Source organism: Podarcis raffonei, chromosome 6 (genome assembly GCF_027172205.1).
Source record: "Podarcis raffonei isolate rPodRaf1 chromosome 6, rPodRaf1.pri, whole genome shotgun sequence".
NCBI lineage: Eukaryota > Metazoa > Chordata > Lepidosauria > Squamata > Lacertidae > Podarcis > Podarcis raffonei.
This window is the reverse complement of record NC_070607.1, coordinates 84,520,721-84,541,160: the sequence shown is the minus strand read 5'-3', so window position 1 is coordinate 84,541,160 and position 20,440 is coordinate 84,520,721. Positions and strand designations below refer to the sequence as shown.

General features: G+C 45.5%; 1 protein-coding gene across 1 annotated transcript in view; it reads right to left on the bottom strand.

Moving 5' to 3' along the window:
- Positions 1–1,628: 1,628 nt before the first annotated feature.
- CASS4 (Cas scaffold protein family member 4) overlaps positions 1,629–20,440 on the bottom strand; it is a 34,296-nt gene continuing 15,484 nt past the window's right edge. Inside the window, exons 2-7 of the mRNA XM_053394310.1 lie at positions 13,753–14,178; positions 9,543–9,641; positions 7,403–7,552; positions 5,778–7,145; positions 4,648–4,728; positions 1,629–3,104 (exon numbers count right to left, since the gene is read on the bottom strand). Of these exons, the coding sequence (XP_053250285.1) occupies positions 2,691–3,104; positions 4,648–4,728; positions 5,778–7,145; positions 7,403–7,552; positions 9,543–9,641; positions 13,753–14,178 (2,538 nt within the window). The 3' untranslated portion in view covers positions 1,629–2,690. The remainder of the gene's footprint in view (positions 3,105–4,647; positions 4,729–5,777; positions 7,146–7,402; positions 7,553–9,542; positions 9,642–13,752; positions 14,179–20,440) is intronic.

Genomic DNA, 20,440 nt, shown 5'->3' with positions numbered 1-20,440 from the left:
GGGAAATGGGGAGGGCGAGGGGAGATGACGTAGGTGGCCGGCGTTGCTAAGGGCAACCAGCAATACACTTCCCGGAATGCTTTCGTGATTCGGTGCGGCTGTTGTTTTATTTGGTGCAGCCGAAGCCATTGCAAAAAAGATAAAATACGCGAAGCAGAATACAATAAAATGCATTACACGTTTAAAATAGTCGTTGTAAAAACCAGACATTCTGTCAAAGAGTTTTTGCTCCCTTGGGGGATTTAGCTTGCTATTTCCACAAACATTTATCCAGGCCACTGCAAATTGAAAGTAAGGGCCTGGCCCCAAAGCGTGTTTGCATCGCAGTAAAGCTGCAGCCTAGGCAAACTTCCTTGAGAAATTGTACCACACTAACTGGGATTCACTTTGGAGTAAGCAGCGCATAGGGTCTGGATGTAGTGCTGCTGCTGTTGTGTGCAAAGCATCACTAAGATCAACGGGACTCCATTCTGAGTGAACAAGACTGGACTGAAAGGCTGAAGTTTTTATGCCTGCTTACATCCCCCAACCCTTACATCACTCAATTAACAAAGAAATAAATTACCAGTAAATATTTCCATACTGTTTTGCAATCATGTTTCCAAGGCAGTGCAGTGGCGGCAGCAACCAAAGAAAATACAACCGTTGGTCAGCAGTTCTGTAAGGAAAGTGTGTAAAAGGCTCTCACTGGATCTCCCCTTCTGTCACAGATGCATGAGAAACCCCAGTTTATGAGGTCAAAGAGACTTTTTGGGGGAAATCGCCAAATAAAAATGATGATTTTGAGCTGCTTTTAAGGAAAATCAGAGAATCAGAGAATCAGCAAAAACGACACTTCCAACATGGATTGCAATACATCTGGATTTTCCCAGACATCTGACCGATTTCTGCCCGGACACTGCTTCCAACTGCAGTGTTCCGTCTATGTACGGGAAATTCCTGACGTATCGCAACCCCAACCTAAAACAAAGCCCTGCTGCGCTTCCAGTCACTTTGGGGCTTCCTCTCCTTTCACTGAAGTCCTTTTCCGGCTACGGGGATAGTATCCTTACGAGCCACAATGACTCTCCAGCTCCCTCCCACAATTTCTTGGTTTTAATCTACCGTATTTAGTTATTTATTAATTTCCCAGCACCCTATGTGTACGCAGCCAATCATGCGAAGTGCCTGTCCTTCCTGTTCCTCTCTTTCTTCTTTTGACCAGCCATGGAGGCAGGCCCAGCTTTAAATACATAGATGTCTGAAGCTGGCTATACTGAAAATATAAGTATTTTGCCTGCTTAGGTTTTACTGCTGCCTTTGCTGGAAACCAATGCAAGGCCATAAGTAAGAAAATTATATTTTAAGCTTACTTTCCAGTGTGTTGCCTGATTCTTATTTAAGCTGTTCAAGGGCCCTCTCAGCAGCCCGAGGCAACACATTCTCTCTCTCTCTCTCTCTCTCTCTCACACACACACACACACACACACACACACCGGTATATATTTGTTGTTACAACATTCCTGTGAGGTAGGGAGCTACAGTACTATTGTGCTCCTTGCACAAAGAGAAAATGGACACACATTCTGTTTGCTTCTCGAAGAGTCTCTCCATTACTTCTAGAAACAGAACTCAGTTTTTGCAATCACTTATTGATTTAAATTTATTTATTAAAAGACTTCTCACTTAAAATGTATCAAAGCAGTGTACAATGATAAAATTACAGTAGAATTACATCAAACTGCATAAATACACAATAAAACAATGAGCAGAGGACAATTAAGCCAGCATTAATGGCTGGTAGATATTTGCATCAATAAAAAATGTTTTAAACTGTCGGTGGAAAGGTAACGCTGAATGTGCCTGAGGAGAGACTACTCCATAGCACTGGTACAACTGTAGAGAATGGCCTCTTCCTGGTTGTCACCAGATGGACCAATGCAGGTCATGGCACCACTAGGAGGGGTTCTCCTGAAGATCTTAATGAACAGACAGGATCATATGGAAGGAGGCGCTCTGTCAGATAACTGGGTCCCGAGTTGTTTAGGGTCATATAAGTCCATTACAAAACCTTGAACTGGGCTCAGTAGTCCATTGCCATCCCTTGCAGCATCTTCAAGAGAGGTGTAGCATATGTGGTTAGAAGCATAGCTGCCACATTCAGCACCAGTTACAACTTCCACATCAAGCCTAAGACAGACCCACAAAGAGCACATAACATTAATCTAAACTTGTGGTTACCAGTGCATGGGTCACTGCAACCAACTTATTTCAGTCTAGTTGTAGTTACGGTGTACCATTGGAAGCAGAAAAGGTGGCCTCCAGTGACATTGATGTTTCCAGGAGCACCTTCAAACTTCACACACGTTCTTTCAGGGAGAATGCAATGCATTCAGAATAGGCAGCCCATCTAATTCCTGGAACTACTCACCCACAGGGTCTGCCTTGTTGGAATTCAGCTTCTGTTGGGCCCTATTGTTACCTTGCACTGTGAAGGGACTGCAGATGGCAGCCCCCCACTTCCTCCACTCCAAACCTTCCTGTGTCAAATGGGAAGTTCTGAAGGGGGGTTGTTAAAAGTGTTTCACTGAGTGCAGCTAGAATCCTCCCCACATTCAAGAATCTTGATAGCACAGGATTTCTGAACGAATGCCTGAATCTAAAGACCTGTCAGTATGGGGTATCCTCCGAACACCAGAAGAATGATGGCTTCATTCCATCATTGCTCGGAATTGCTGTGTATACTTCGACAGCCCATCAGCTTGATTCTGAAGTTCCTTCATTGCCTCGGGGCTTGGATATTGCATTGCAGCATTTTTCGTTGCAACTGCCAAGTTCTTTAGCAAACCACAAAAGTTGCTGCTGCCATGCAATATCTCGTTTCGAACGGCCTTCTGAAGGGCTTCCTGACATAAGGCGTCCACCAACTTTTGGCCCACCATAATTATCATTTTGCTGTTGGCTATGAAAACTTCAGGAGCCAGATCATTGCTAAGACTTTTGTGGAAGACACCAATGGCCTTCTGGACAGCACCAAAATACAGCCTGCAGAGATCAGAGAGGACCATCTTTTTGGTTGAATCCTCCTTGCCCACAACATTATGCCTCATCATAGGTGGAGAATCCTAGAGAGGGAAAAACGAAAACAAGAACTATTACTGAGAGCTATCAACATTCATCTTCTTGGTTGAATCCTCCTTGCCCACAACATTATGCCTCATCATGGGTGGAGGAGATATGATAAACCATCTTCCAATATCTTAAGGGCTGTCACATGGAGGAGGGAGCATGCTTGTTTTCTCCTGCTCTGGAGGGTAGGACTCAAACCAATGGCTTCAAGTTGCAAGAAAGGAGATTCCGACTAAACATATGGAAAAACTATCTAACAGTAAGAGCTGTTCAGCAGCGGAACAGACTCCCATGTGAACTGGTGGTCTCCTTCCATGGAGGTTTTTAAACAGAGGTTGGGTGGACATCTGTAATGGATGATTTAGCTGAGATTCCCTCATTGCAGGGGGTTGGACTAGATGACCCTTGGGGTCACTTCCAACTCTTAAGATTCTATGATTCCCCACACTGGTACCTTCCAGATGTTGTTGGCCTCCAACTCCCATCAGTCCCAATGAGCATGGCAAATGGTCAAGGATGGTGGGAGTTGTAGTCAAAGACAAATCGGAGCGCATCAACTTGAGGAAGCCTGAGTGTAGTTTTTTTGTAAGGCATTCCATCACATCAGAAGTAAAGGTTATTTACTAATACCAGTATACAGTGGTACCTTGGGTTACATACGCTTCAGGTTACATACGCTTCAGGTTACAGACTCCGCTAACCCAGAAATAGTGCTTCAGGTTAAGAACTTTCCTTCAGGATGAGAACAGAAATCGTGCTCCGGCAGCGCAGCAGCAGGAGGAGGCCCCATTAGCTAAAGTGGTACTTCAGGGTTAAGAACAGTTTCAGGTAAGAACAGACCTCTGGAACGAATTAAGTACTTAACCTGAGGTACCACCATACTCAGAAATACTACAGTTAGGGACACAGAAACCTGCCTTATGCTGTATCAGACATTTAGCCCAGCTTGGTCTACTATGACTGGCAAAAGCTCTCCAAGGAATCAGGCGGAAGTCACCTGTTACCAAATTCTTTCCTTTAGCGAAGTCGGGGATTGAACTAGGGCGGTAACTCAATTTAAGGAATGTTATTCAATTAATTGCATATGTTACCTGTCAATTAATTAATTAGAGAATAAAATCTGCATAAATCTGCACATGAGAAAACGGTGTTTTAAGATCATGTGTGCATGTGTCAGTCATCATCTTTAAAGAGACATTCCACTTTCTTTCACACAGGAGGGAATGTTTCTTGGTACATCAGGGTTTTTAATAACTATATATTTGGGAGCAGGGAATATACTGCCTGATTAACTGTGGAAAACTGTTTTAGTTGGTCAAAATGTTTTTTACTAAATTAATCTGTTAACAGATCTATCAACTAAATGTTCCAGTCATAATTTCAATGGAACAAAGGTGTGATTTGAAGGATTATAGACCACAGTGGGGAACCTCCAGTAAAAGGAGACATTTTTAAAAGCCTAATTGTGGTGCGGGAGTGCTGGAAAAAATCTGAAACAGATTAATAATTTTAGATCTTTGCTGCAAATAATAACTTTACCTTTATTTTTAACTTGACATTCTTCCTCTCCACCTTGCTAGATGAAAGAGATGGTTGTGTCTGTCCCGGTCCTGGTGATTTCTGCAAAGGGTGGGGGTGGGGGGAGAAAGATGTATGTATTATATTTAACACAGATGGCCATAATCCTTAAATGGGAAAAAGACTACATGCTGTATGATCATGCATCATTGGAAATCCTGTCCAAATGCCCTCTGAGGTCTAAGCTTTATAAAAAAAATTTGTTTAAAAAAAACATTATCAGAAGCTGACTTATAATGAGTCAGAACATTGTTCCATCTTGCTCAGTGTTGTCTGCACCGATTGGCAGCAGCTCTCCAGGGTTTTAGGCAGGAGTCCCTCCTCACCCTACCGGGAGATGCTAGGGATCAAACTTGGTACCTTCTGCATGCAAGTAAGATGATCAGCCTCTTAGCTATGGGTAAAGACACATAGTGAGAGCTGGACCATAAAGAAGGCTGATCACCAAAGAATTGATGCTTTTGAATTATGGTGCTGGAGGAGACTCTTGAGAGTCCCATGGACTGCAAGAAGATCAAACCTCTCCATTCTGAAGGAAATCAGCCCTCAGTGCTCACTGGAAGGACAGATCCTGAAGCTGAGGCTCCAGTACTTTGGCCACCTCATGAGAAGAGAAGACTCCCTGGAAAAGACCCTGATGCTGGGAAAGATGGAGGGCACAAGGAGAAGGGGACGGCAGAGGACGAGATGGTTGGACAGTGTTCTCGAAGCTACCAGCATGAGTTTGACCAAACTGCGGGAGGCAGTGGAAGACAAGTGCCTGGCGTGCTCTGGTCCATGGGGTCATGAAGAGTCGGACACAACTAAACGACTAAACAACAACAAAAGACACATAGACATTTTTTGTTCCACCTAGCTTCCATTGTCACTACATTTCTTCTAGTATTTTACCCTTTCTGTTTATTCTATTTTTGTGATTTTCAGTATGGTTTTTTGTTGTATGTTAGCTGCCTCAATAATCTTGGACTGAAAGGCATATTAATTTTTTAATTAAAGTTCGTACGTTCAAAATTGGAGTGGTAGGTATTCTAGTTTAATTAATCTAGAATGAAAGGCATGATATTGTGCATGTATATCAAAGCCCTACTGACCTGTTGCTGGATATAATCACAAACTTCAGTGATGGCAGCTTTTGCTTTCTCCAGACATGGGCTATTTTCTTTTGGCTTATCTAAAATATGTCTTAAAAGAGAATCTACCCGCTGTTCAGCTCCGGGCTTAATTACTTCATGCTCTGCACCAACTCTCCACTCCTTGCCTTCTTTCTCTTTGCAGTTCTTTCTGAAAAGTAGCTTCCCGTTAGCTATGATGATAGATGCAAATCTTTTGATGTCATCTGGAATGGTGCGAGCAATCATAACAAACCGATCCAGATCGTCAGGGTTGTTCTGAGGCTTCTCAATGACTAGAACATCGAGTGACCATTTGCAGTTATTCAAGGCCTCTCTCGTTTCCACCAGCATCTGAAACGAGTCCGTGAGGATATTCAGCTGCTTTTTAATTCTCGCATGAAGTTTACTGTCCGAGGACCGAGCAGAGTTTCCTTCAATGGCTCTAGCAAAGTCCAAGAATTCTCCCAACGAGACCCTTATGTGGTCAACTGCTCGGTGGATTTCCTCAAGGTTTCCCTCCAGGTGTTCTCGGTACCTCCATCTGCTGCTCACAAAGATCATGAGACTTGCAATTGAGCTGGACACGCTATGCTGGAGCTTAGTCAGTGTTTCTATGGCAAACTCAAGTTCCATTGTTGCTTCTTTAGCGGGTTCTTCTGATGATGAAGAAGGGGCAGATGAGGATGCTGCAGATGAACAGGACTCAGTAGAAGAGCTTGACCATGTTGATATGGTGCTGGTTCTGCTGTCTACACTGGAAACAGACAATCGGTCTTGGTCTCGTTTGCTATCTGTGTAATGTGGTAGAGGGAAAACATACGTGTGGTCTCCAGAATTAGGACTCTGTGTGTTTTCTTTCTTTTGAGATGAAATGACAGGCTTTCCTCTTGGTATATCATAGACAGTCTGTTGATGGCTCTCCTTTTCAATCATGGAGGACAGAGCACCCAAAGGAACATCGTAGTTACCATTCTGACGCTGCACTAAGGCTTCATGTGTGGATGGTATGTCATACAGAGGAATTTCTGGAAGAGTTAGTTTCCTTTGTACAGGTGGAACATCATATACTTCTGAAGTTACCAGTTTGACTTCATTATTTGTTGGCAGGATCTTCTGCGTACCAGAATCGAGCCTCGTTGGTGGTATATCATAAAACACATGTATATTTGGTGAACGATTCTGAAGAGCTGAGTTTAACCCTGCTTTTTCGGGTGACACAGGTATATCATAGATCCATTCTGATTTCCGAAGGTTTGGCAGAGTATTGTAAGGACCCAGATGCTTCCCTTGAGGCCCTCTTTCTATAACGTCACGTTCTCTTGAAAGTGGTGTGGGAATGACATACACCTGGAAAACAGCAAAATGCATGCTATTACAATTGCAATTCTATTCCACTTCTGCAAACTCAAAGCAGTGTACAAAAGAGAAAAAACAGAATCCCATGCTAGCAATTTTTAAACCAATGAAACAATACAAATGTAACAAAAACTCAAAAAATGCACTAGGCTCAGACCCCCTGATGCTGCTTGTTCAGAGTACTGCTTCATGACTGACAGAGAACAACAAAGCTTCACGATCCACACAACAAAGGATGCTGCACTTACATTTTCTAAGGAAGACTCTTGCAGTGTGTGAGTTCGTGGCTTTTCGGGGCTCAGTGGGATATCGTAAAGCTGCTGTGCTGTTCCCAGGTAACATTCTTTGGAGGGGAATAGTTTGGAGCCCTTTCTGGAAGAGGGTGGTGTGGCAAGACCCTAGTTAAATGGTTAAAAAGAAATTAATCTGTATGCTTTACCAACAGCGCTGGAGGAATCATTGTATACATTTCTTTCAATGCATGCACAGAAGTTCTTTGGATTTGGTCGTTATGAGTCTCCCTAAGTCTCCCTAAATTAAAAGAGGTAGAGAAAAAAAGAACAGGAGTAGTCTTTATGCCATTTTCTGTAACTCTGTGAATGCAACCGTGTAATATTTGGAAGAGGTTTTAATGTCAGGGATCAGGCCTGACATTACCGTACTGAAGCGTCACTCTTTGCGGAAGCCCAGAACTGATGCCTGCCCTGACATCACTTTAACATTGCCATACATTGCACTGGAACATTGTGGGGTGTTAAAATGGTACCTAGGGACGCAGATGGCGCTGTGGGTTAAACCACAGAGCCTAGGAGTTGCCAATCAGAAGGTCGGCGGTTCGAATCCCCGCAACGGGGTGAGCTCCAGTTGCTTGGTCCCTGCTCCTGCCAACCTAGCAGTTTGAAAGCACATCAAAGTGCAAGTAGATAAATAGGTACCGCTCCGGCGGGAAGGTAAACGGTGTTTCTGTGTGCTGCTCTGGTTCATCAGAAGCGGCTTAGTCATGCTGGCCACATGACCTGGAAGCTGTATGCTGGTTCCCTCGGCCAATAAAGCGAGATGAGCACTGCAACCCCAGAGTCGGCCATGACTGGACCTAATGGTCAGGGGTCCCTTTACCTTTTACCTTTAAAATGGTACCTGCCTCATGAGGAGTGCTGCTGTTGGGTAAGACAGTGAGACAAGGGCATGGTGTAGAAAAAGGCATATCAGGGAAAACCATGCTAAGCATGCTGTCAGTCCTGGTGCCAATCTATCAGGGACACCCAGGAAGTAGGGGCTGGGATCTAGCCAAGTGTTTTGTTTATGTCTCACAGTCAGAAAAGAATAGGCCCCCGCTACTGGAAAGTAGTAGTGAGACTCTCAATTGGCCAAACCTGGTATGAACAGCAGGAGTTTGGCCTTCTGTTTGGTATACCTTAGGCGCCATTGGCTGTTCCTGCTTCCCAGTCACTGACCTCCACAATCTAGATTTTGCATAGCCCAGATTAACACTAACATTTCGGTGTTTAATTTTTTTTTAATTAGTGTCTGCAAATGTGACATGAAGGCTGTCAACATCACCCCTGCCTTGTGGGACCCTTGCAGACCACTGCAGTGCCTGGAGGCAGGCAGTCAGGTCATGTACCCATAGGAGATACCAGAGCAGGAATGACTACTGGGTGTTGCACAGAGTGAAGAAATGCCATGGTGCATCTGCAGCAGCACAAATGGACACCTTCATCTGTCCCAGCTTCAACAAAACATGTCTGTCCCATATCAGTCTCTACAGCCACAGCAGGCGCAACAACCTTCCAACAGTTTGACTTCACCCGCAAAGGCTTACTCCTCCATTGTCTCCCGAAACAGAAGGTTGCTAACAACAACACTAGCACTTTTGACTGCAAAGACAAATATGCAAACATATAAAACCCCAGCGAGCGGCTTGGCAGGAATTTCACTGGTGGAGTTAGAGAGATCTGCATGGCTCCTGGTCATTTCTGTACTGTCAAAAAAAATCTGATTGCATTATAATGGCACACTGAAAAAGAATGAGCACTAGATGGCAGAGTGGCTTAATAAACGTATTTCCGGAGATCTGAATTAAAATATGGATCTACTCAATGCGGTGGCATAGCAAGGAATGCTCAGCCTCTACAAACAGAAGTTGACTTTAAAAGAAAAGCTTGTCTGAAAATAAGGCAGGGAAAGGAGAGCATGTTATCTGACCCCTGTGTTGTCACAGGCACTAACTAGCTGCTTGGTCTTCAGCTGGTAGATCTCCACACACTACTGGGCCGTGAAACATTTTCCCCCAGTTGTGTTTTTTTTTAGAAGGATAGCTGGCAATGATGTTTAACTGACTGCCTGTTGTTACCTGATAGCCATATCAATCAAGGCAGAGGGCCTCACCTGTGTGAATACATGATGCTGCGGCGATGGGACGTCATATATATCACTTTTTTTCTCCATTGATGATGCCCAGGTTGCTCTGGGAAGAGTGTAGAGGTGCTGGGAAGAAAACAATGAAGAAATTGAAAAGAGGTTACAGGATCTGTGAACATTTTATAAAGATCAGTGGCTATTGTCAGTCTATTTTTGAGCTGGCCCAGGAGCATGTGAGCAGCCAGTGCATATGTTTTAGCAGAAGCGTCGCATGCTGCCAGCCACCTGCTCCACCAGCAGTCTAGCCGCTGCATTCTGCACTTGCTGGAGGTTCCAGACCACGTCCAAGGCCAGCCCTGACTAAAGCTCAATGCAGTACTCTAGTCCTGAGATTACTAATGCATGGACTATGAAGCTGGTAAAAGGCACTCCTGGCCACAGAGGTGTCCGCGGAATGAGATTGTTCTTTGAATAATGATTTCCCATTTTGGCCATTTTTGTCTGGCGGGTTTCTTTAACATAATATAATATAATAAAATCACTGATTAGTAAACAATGATCTGTGCCACCAAGGTGCTTATTAGAGGGGGTAGTACATAAGGCATCCAAGATTAAAATCTAGTAAAGAGAAGTCAGGAGAGGTCCTGCTATTTTCTCCAAACAGATGCCTGGAAAGACAGGAGAAACAGTGCTATAATCCCTAGAGAGGAGGACAGGTGAGGTAAGCCCAGTCCCTCTAAGATCCCCACTCAGCCGCCACGTTTACTCCTATAGAAAAATCTGATCAGTTGGAATAGAACAATAATAATGTATGTCTTTTGGGAAAGCTATTCTCTCATCCAAGGTTTAACATCAGGAACATATCAATGTTAGCGGCCACACTGCCAAGATGTTGCGACTGTGAACCACTATAATTCTATTAAAACACTTCACACTAAGGTGCTATTAAAATGAAAACCAAATAAAAGAGACCGCCCCGTTTCCTTTATGCTCTAGTTTAAAAGAGCACTGCTGCATTTGCTGCCACCAGGTAAGCTCACCAGGTGAGCCCACCAATGCAGGTGAAGGCCCAGAGAGCACTTCGCCCTCCCAAACCTGGAGCCAGCTCTGACAAGAATAGACACAGACAGGCACATAGGAAGCTTACATTGAGTCAGATCATGAATCCATCTAGCTCAGTATTGATGGAGTCTGGCAGCAGCTTTCCAGGGTTTCAGAAAGCAGATATTTCTAGCCTTACCTGGAGATGCCAGGGACTGAATCGGGAACCTTCTGCATGGAAAGCAGATGCTGCATCCCTCCCTTGAAGGTGCTGACAAGCAAGACCCTGGCATGTGTTACGTCAGAGAGATGTTGGAAAGTACGACCATTCCAGAGAAAAACCACTCAAACTTCTGAGTTGCTAGCAGCAAGGAAATCTGCCTTGTAAACGCAGTGCGTCTACCTATTCTGAAGCAGTTCATACCCTCCCCACACCGCCCAATTTTGTAAACAGATTGCAACACTGGAACACCAAGTGTGTCACCCCAGGAAGTTTCCAGGCGAGGTTAGAAGTATTACAACACAAAAAAGATCAGAAAGGCTGTGAAACGGAAGGGAGGTCCCTTCCCAGGGCCACTGGCAACACTCCATGGGCAGGTCGCCTCTAAAAGGCAGGTTTTCAGCTGCCCATAAGGCTACCAAAGACGTCCTGGGAAAGTATTGATCAAATCTTCAGGGGCAAAGCGAGCTCCACCCCCTGAGATGGAAATGTTGTGATAGACAGCCAAAGGGTGCAAGAGGTTGGTGGAGGAGAACCATAAGTTATGGGCAACCAGCGAAAAACTAAATGTGAGCAATCGACCACATTTCAAACCGCATTTTTAAAAGGAAAGGCCAGCACCCAGCTATCAGGAGCCAGTTTATAATATCCTGAGCAACTGGTTAGAATAGCGGCCTGTATCCAATGGTACTGAGCACTGGATTTTCACCGATTCTTCCCACCATGTGCAACCCCCTGTGCCCCCCCCAAATCTCCTCCAAGGATTAGTGCACAGAGAGCTGCAATTGTCAGGGAGGACTGGTGAGAATGGGTTGCCTTGCCCTGAACTGATGGAAGCCTTTCCACTAGTTCAGAGCTACCACTGGGTACAACCCACAGTCAGTATATTTTCCTCTATAGCTGCATCCGGGGGTGCGGGGAGAGAATCTAATGGTTAGATTCATGATTCAAAAACCAACCCAATAACTTTGAATCTTCTGGACCTGAAAAATGATCAGAAATCCTGCCTAATCTAGCATTCTTGGACATGGATATCAAGGGTGTTGTGGCAGTGTGTGTGCTTTTACGTACAAACTTAAGAATGTGGAAGGGGTGGGACTGCACCCCACTGGCTCTGCCCCATTGCACCAGCCCCACCTCTTGATGTCCTTTGAATGGGACATGTGGGAAAGGAGCATCTGTTCAACTGGTCATGATCACACCGAGTGCCTACCTACATGCTCCTTTCAACTCAAGGTGTTATGTAGTGAAGTTCCCACCCTGGGCCAGCAGCGGGATACTGTAGATAGTTTTCACTCAGGTCCACATATGCAAATAAGGGATTGAAAGTGACGTTCAGTGATTGGATAGTTACAGAAAGTGGTTACTGTCGCGTTGTAGTGGAGCGCTATATAAGCAGGCTGGCCGAACCCTTCTGGCCTGTGAATAAATAAGAGCTGTTTGAAGAATCGCTGTGTCATCAGATATGTTCACCCACAACTTAACACAACCTATGGATGGCAGCAGCACTGTGATTATACTGAATGTTGAGGCTCCTTCTTCAGTCATTTAGTACACTCATGCAGAAGGCTATACCCTCACTGTCATGTGTGAATTGACTCCTGTTTTTAGGGAAAGTGTTGCTGGAATAGTGGAGATTTCCACTATAGAAGCTTAAAGATTGGGGGGTACACAAGTGAGTCTTCCTCAGGCAGGTTCTGTATTAAGAGTCTCAAGCAGAATGGCAAAGGTTTTGGCTGGCTGCTTGGGGAACAGCTGATCACCCACCAGCTGTCTCCCTGCAATTTGGACTACCCTGTTTCTATTCCTGCACCCAGCTGGGGCCATTCACCCTCCACGTTCTTTAAGTGTGTGTGTATGCACGTGTGCTGGTGTGTGTTGTGTTGAATTGCTGCAGCACATTTGTCCTTTGTAGCGACAACTGTGATGCAGGCTATGATGTAATCCCAAAGAACTTCCAGTGCTCAAGATTGGGGGTTTTTAAGCTACCTGTTTCAAAGGGTTGCATAAAGGGTTGGGTGAGATAGTTTCAGTTACTTGCTCTTTTTCAGCATTTAAAGCCGTTTAGGAAGATGAAGAACTGCTAAACTCAATCAGGCTAAGTTGCATCTACTTTGCCAGTGTGTCTCCAGTTGGGGTCAGCCAAATACCTCTGGGAAAGTTGAGGTATCAGTGGGCCATAGGAGGCATATGCTTATGAAGTGGCAAGCATCCATCTTGTTTTTTCTTAACTACCAATTAGTTTCCAGGTGCAATTCAAAGTGCTGGGTTTTGACCATGAAAGCCTTATACAACTCAAGACCGCAATGCCTCAAGGACCACCTCTCCCCATATGAACCAGTCTGGACCCAGCAGTCTTCATCAGAGACCCTTTTCTGTGTGCCCTCCCTAGGGGGGATGCAGAGAACCTGCCTTTTCTCTATAACACTCCTCTGTAATGCTCTTTCTAGGGAGATGTGCCTGGAAAGGTAGGACTTGTCTTTAGCAATACGTTGCTGAACGAGTGTTTTATGCATTTTGCATTGTTCATGGTTTTATTTTTTATAAATCAGCAAATGGTCTACAGTGGACTACACAACCTACGTGAAAGAAAAAGAAATATGTGTGTGATATTATTACGGTATATGATGAGCACGAGGGCAGGGTTTGAACTACAAGCAACAGGAGGGATTAAAGATCGCAGTAGTTTTGCCAAGCTTTAAGAGATAGAAGACAGGATGCAACAGAGGGAGAGAAACAGAAACACTATGGAAAAGGGGGTGGGAAGTCAGGGGGGGGGAAGCTTTTATTATGTATTGAAATGTATGTGTGGAATTTTGGAAAACTTAATAAAAAACTTGTGTGTGTGTTTAAGGGGAGGGGGAGGCAGAGAGAAGGTGGGCGAGACAAAGCAAAACACCACATTATATTGTGGGTCACCATCAGTGCCTGTTTGCTCCCCCACTTTCCTCTTTTAGGGTTTGCTTGCCTTTTTACCTGGTCCGATGAACTTTGGGTCTTTTCACTGAGCAGTATAGCCGCCATCGCTGGCACTTGGTAAACTTCTGGTGTCAGCGGGTAAGGAGCAGAGGAAGGAGGAGGAGGCATAATCCAGCCGTCCATTTTTTCATAGACGGGTAGTGGCACAGGAGGCCTACGCCCGGAAGGAACCTGGTAGACAGTCCGTGGCATGGTTGGCGGTCCTGGGGAGCCAGGCTGGATGGAGGGAGGAGCCTGTAAAGTGGTCAGGAGCTGGAGGCGATTTGCAGGTGCCATGCCTTGCTTTCCATGAAGCGAACATTTCCACCAACCCTCACTCCCAAGGAGATTCTGATCAAGAACCGTCAGGATGTCTCCCCGGCGGAAGGCGAGCTCATCTGGACACTCTGCTTTGTTGTCGTACAACGCTTTTGCCAAGGTGTTCTGGAAATAATAAAATAATAATAATAATTTATTATTTATACCCTGCCCATCTGGCTGGGCTTCCCCAGCCACTCTGGGCGGCTTCCAACAAAATATTATAATAACGTAATACATCAAACATTAAAAGCTTCCCCAAACAGGGCTTCCTTCAGATGTCTTCTAAAAGTCTAGTAGTTGTTGTTCTCTTTGACATCTGGTGGGAGGGCGTTCCACAGGGAGGGTGCCACTACCAAGAAGGCCCTCTGCCTGGTTCTCTGTAACCTGGCTTCCCGCAGTGAGGGAACCGCCAGAAGGCCCTCAGCGCTGGACCTCAGTGTCTGGGTAGAACGATGGGGGTGGAGACGCTCCTTCAGATATACTGAACCGAGGCTGTTTAGGACTTTAAAGGTCAGCACCAACACTTGTAATTGTGCTCGGAAATGTACTGGGAGCCAATGTAGGTCTTTCAAGACTGGTGTTATGTGGTCTCGGCGGCTGCTCCCAGTCACCAGTTTAGCTGCCGCATTCTGGATTAATTGCAGTTTCCGGGTCACCTTCAAAGGTAGCCCCACGTAGAGCGCATTCCAGTAGTCCAAGCGAGAGATAACCAGAGCATGCACCACCCTCACAAGGCAGTCCGCGGGCAGGTAGGGTCTCAGCCTGCCTACCAGATGGAGCTGGTAAACAGCTGCCCTGGACACAGAATTGACCTCCATGGACAGCTGTGAGTCCAAAATGACTCCCAGGCTGTGCACCTGGTCCTTTAGGGGCACAGTTACCCCATTCAGGACCAGGGAGTCCTCCACACCCGCCCGCCCCCTGTCCCCCAAAAACAGTACTTCTGTCTTGTCAGGATTCAACCTCAATCTGTTAGCCGCCATCCATCCTCCAACTGCCTCCAGACACTCACACAGGACCTTCACCGCCTTCACTGGTTCTGATTTGAAAGAGAGGTAGAGCTGGGTATCATCTGCATACTGATGAACACCCAGCCCCAGAAAGAGACTAGGCATAAGGCAATGATCAAGACTATGGGCAAGGGCTCATATGATGAAATAACTATTCATACGAAAGCGTATGTTATTTTATTTATCTTATTTGCAGTTCGGCCTTCACCGTATGGTCCAAATGTGGGAAGACATGGCATGGAAACATTATACAGGCAACAACCGTTTTACACTTGTCCAAAATGTGTGCCACCGTGCATCGCCGCCACTGCGAAATTGGCAGGATGGGGGTGTAACAGGACGGGGCAGGGTGGGTTTATGCATGCTCTGCCGATGCGCATGGGGCTCAGGAATACAACCCCGCACAAAATGGCCGTTGCCAATACAACAAAAATAACAGTGCTATAAAATATCACATTAATAAAATACATTGCTTCAGCAACATATAGAAGCAGGCGATAAATAAGCATCTAAGAATGGCTTAAAAATCGCAGCCCCCACCCCCAAGGTCTGGTTAAAGAGGAGCATCTCCAGTTGCTTAGGAGAGGTTAATAATGTTTGTGCTCAACATTCCTTGCTAGGGGTTCCTGACTAGGCATTTAGCTACGCAAAGTTGAATGTTATCTGTTCTGTTCTGTTTCCCCTTTGCTTCTGTTTAAACCAATTCATGAACCAGGAACTTACACATCAACCACTAATAACAGGCCACATGTTGTAGATATTACTGCAAATTTATTGCTCTATTTTTGACATGAGAAGACTTTGTCTATTTATTTGTATCATTTATACTTCCTATGATCCTTATTTATGAAAACCAAAGAAAAAGTTACTTTAAAAAACAACAAGACCATGCCTTAGGGGGGATGTCATTCCAGAGGCAGGGAGCCACCACAAAGAAGACCTACTTACATATTCCCTGCACACAGAAAATTAGATGTCAGGGATAAGAGCTCTAGCTAAATGTTTTATCTTTCATGCCAGTTTTATCTGTCATGCCATTTGTAGTTCCCAGCCATGTGAAAATATGTAGGCCAAATCTGGAAAGACCCTTCAATTCCCTATCCTGGACCTAACGTTTCAATTTATCTTTGCAACAAGTGCTCTTAAAGCATATCACATTTTCACAATTGAACCTACAATGTGCCCAAGAAGAGGGTGAGCAACTGGGACTTCCTGAATCTCACCACACCTACTATCTGCAAACAAGACTGTAGTAAGAGCTCTTTTGCCGCAGAACCCTTTGGCCGCTTGTGCAAGCGATAAACCATGGGATGCAGTGTAATGCGATGCCTCAGTCGGTTCTTCCACCTCTGTGTTTCTTCATTCTCTCTCACCCCTGGGAACCTCTGTGCAGACAGTATCAACTCAAAACCACTGATGGCATGACAGCAGGAGAAGCACTGGATATTGGTAGGATGCCTTTCCTAGCTGCTGCCAACTACAGCACTGATATTATAGGGTTTTTTGTGTGGATCAGGCTCCCAGGAAAGAGAAACAAGCTGTTGGAAACAAGATAAAGCGAATGCACCACATGCAGGATGCAAGAGCTGAGTAACAGCATGCACAGTTGGGCAACTGCTATCAAGGAGCGCTAACTTCCAGATGTAGTCTTCTGTGCAATGCAGAAAGTGCTGAAATAAGCCAAAGTACAAACAGTTCCACACTATCTGAACAAAACAGGTATGACTTAACAGTAGACAGGAATTCTCACTCCATTGGGCAGGGGATGGAAGACCTTTTTCAGCCTAAAGGCCCTTGTATGGGGCTTCCATACATTCCCTTTTATGGAACTTTCTGGGAGCTACATGTCAGCTGTTGCTTGGGCCAGACGCTGGAGCAATGGACACGACTCTTACCTTTGGACAGTAGGCTACATCAAACCCTCCAAGTGTCCCTATTTTCCCTATTTTCAGGGACATCCCTGATTTAGAGAAGCCATCCTGGTTTCTAATTTGATCACTTTTCCTTAGGACATCTCTGTTTTCATTGGAGAAAGCTTGGAGGGTATGGAGTCATTTGACCCCTGAGCTGTCTGAAGGCAATCCTGTATGTACAGGGAAGGTTTTTTAAAAAAATGTTTTATTATGTTTTTATATATGTTGGAAGCTGCCCAGAGTGGCTGGGGCAACCCAGTAAGATGTGTGGGGTATAAATAGTGAAATTATCATTATGGAATGTGACGTCCCTATTTTCGCCGGAGAAATGTTGGAGGGTATGCAAAGCAGAGACATCACCTTGCCAACAAAGGTCCGTATAGTTAAAGCTATGGTTTTCCCAGTAGTGATGTATGGAAGTGAGAGCTGGACCATAAAGAAGGCTGATCGCCGAAGAATTGATGCTTTTGAATTATGGTGCTGGAGGAGACTTTTGAGAGTCCCATGGACTGCAAGAAGATCAAACCTATCCATTCTGAAGGAAATCAGCCCTGAGTGCTCACTGGAAGGACAGATCGTGAAGCTGAGGCTCCAATACTTTGGCCACCTCATGAGAAGAGAAGACTCCCTGGAAAAGACCCTGATGTTGGGAAAGATGGAGGGCACAAGGAGAAGGGGAGGACAGAGGACGAGATGGTTGGACAGTGTTCTCGAAGCTACCAGCATGAGTTTGACCAAACTGCGGGAGGCAGTGGAAGACCGGAGTGCCTGGCGTGCTCTGGTCTATGGGGTCATGAAGAGTCGGACACAACTAAATGACTAAACAACAACAACATGCTACATTCAAGCCATGCAAAAGCCAGAGGTTTAATCACACACTCTCATCCTTCCTCCGCCCAGGCAAGCAAGAGGCACGCTCACATTCCAGCCAGGCCAAAGGCAAAGCCCTTATGGCGAGGGTGTGGAGCAGGGATGGTGGTGAATATAGCCTGCAGAGAGGGGGTTGGGGAGAGGGCCGAGGGCCAGACAGAAGACCTGGAGGGGTCATGTGAGGTTCTCTCCCGCTGACATAGTGCTACAGACACTTATTTGGGACAGAAGGCAGTGTAAGGCAGTGAGTGCTAACAATTTCCTGTGCTGTCTGTTTCTAAGCAAAATGTTTGCCCCACAATGTCATTTCTCTACTCCTCCTATGGTTCAAAGAAGAAGAAGAAGAGTTTGGATTTGATATCCCGCCTTTCACTCCCTTTAAGGAGTCTCAAAGCGGCTAACATTCTCCTTTCCCTTCCTCCCCCACAACAAACACTCTGTGAGGTAAGTGGGGCTGAGAGACTTCACAGAAGTGTGACTGGCCCAAGGTCACCCAGCAGCTGCATGTGGAGGAGCGGAGACGCGAACCTGGTTCCCCAGATTACGAGACTACCGCTCTTAACCACTACACCACACTGGCTCTCAAAGAGGAAGGATGCACCTGCCAACCCCACCTGCAGGTGAAAGCTAGCATTTCACAAGACCACAATGTCCTTCATGTTTGACAGATAAATCTTCTGCAAAATCATTCACCCCTTAGCCATTATCTCGCTCCTCTTATTCATCTATCAGCTTTAAAGGTAAAGGGACCCCTGACCATTAGGTCCAGTCGTGTCCGACTCTGGGGTTGCAGTGCTCATCTCGGTTTATTGGCCGAGGGAGCCGGCATACAGCTTCCGGGTCATGTGGCCAGCATGACTAAGCCGCTTCTGGCGAAGCAGAGCAGCGCACGGAAACGCCATTTACCTTCCCACCAGAGTGGTACCTATTTATCTACTTGCACTTTGACGTCCTTTCAAACTGCTAGGTTGGTAGGAACTATCAGCTTTATTCCCCCTTTAAACTGATCTGGTTGTGCATATGGCAGGCCATACAGTGGTACCTCGGGTTAAGTACTTAATTCATTCCGGAGGTCCGTTCTTAACCTGAAACTGTTCTTAACCTGAAGCACCCCTTTAGCTAATGGGGCCTCCTGCTGCCGCCGCGCCGCCGGAGCACGATTTCTGTTCTCATCCTGAAGCAAAGTTCTTAACCTGAGGTACTATTTCTGGGTTAGCGGAGTCTGTAACCTGAAGCATATGTAACCTGAAGCGTATGTAACCCGAGGTATCACTGTATCACCAAATGCAATTGCCCCACTGTAAATCCTGTTTTACTCTGACCTAGGAATGATGAAGTTGCCCGGGTCAGATTTTCTTACTTTCTCATTTCCCCCCGGTCTTAAGTTCACAAAAAATTACCAGCATTTTACTGCAAGTTTATCCTAATTAATGTGTTTGCCATTTTCCTTAATATAATGAATTTCACTAACACATGCACAATGTGCACATTTAAAAAAAAGGTTTTATTAAAGTGCTTTCCTTGGGTAGCAATAGAACATGCAGAGTCTCTGTTTTCAAGTCACAGAATCATTTGAACAAATTGTTGTTTTTGGTTGGGAAACTTCAAAATTTCAAAGGAAAGCTGTGTTTCAGTCTTTGAATTGTTTTGGGAAGTGGGAATTAGGTAGGTTTGCAGTAATGGAGGCAGAACCAAATTTCTCCCCTTTCCCTACTCTGATCCAGACACCCTAGTCGTGCCTGCTCTAATCCATAGAGTAAACAGCATGACCGCAGTGAAACCACAACGGAACGTAAGAGCAGGAAGAAGACATCCATGTGCAGGAAGTAAGAGTCCCACTGTGGGAAGAGGGAAACGAAAAGGTGAAGACGACAGCCCAAGGTGAAGCAATTACTGGCCTGAACATCTTCCCTGTGTCGCACCACCAAAACAAAGAGTGTTTAGTGGCCTAAAATCTCAGCTGAGCCAGGTGATCTGAGGAACCAATAGCGGCCTGGCTGGCTCTAGGTAGCTGTTGTTCTAGACTTGGCTCTTTGCTCAGAACAATTTGTCTGATTGAGTAGCCACACACACTGGGTTCCCCTGCGTTGATCTGGAACCTACCCACCAGCCTATCTTGTGTCTTGGCTCCATTCAGTCCCAACCTGCCTCTCCCAGAACCTCGTCCCCACCCCATCCTCAAGCAACATCCATCAAGAACTTCCAGATTTGGGAGCCCTGCTCTGCCTGGGCTAGAACTAGATCCCAGCAATGAAACATCTCTGGTTTCGGCCAAGGTCTGACACTTATTTACCAGAATAGACATTGCATAGTAGTCATCCACACCCACAGTACCTTGACACGCTCTGCTGCTTTAAGCCTGTCTCATGATGCTACGATAGAGTGGGGCTGGGAGGAAGTTGCTTAATGCAACAGGGGACAGCAAAGTCCCGGGGGAGGCAGGTTTCACTGCACTCCCCCATATGATCCTATTCATGTAAACAGCAGAACTGGCCACCCCTATTTTATGTGCTTATAGGACAGGTGCATATATAAAATACATGTGACTGCGCCGTCACGTCTAGTTTATTCCTGAGGTTTTTGGAGAGCTTG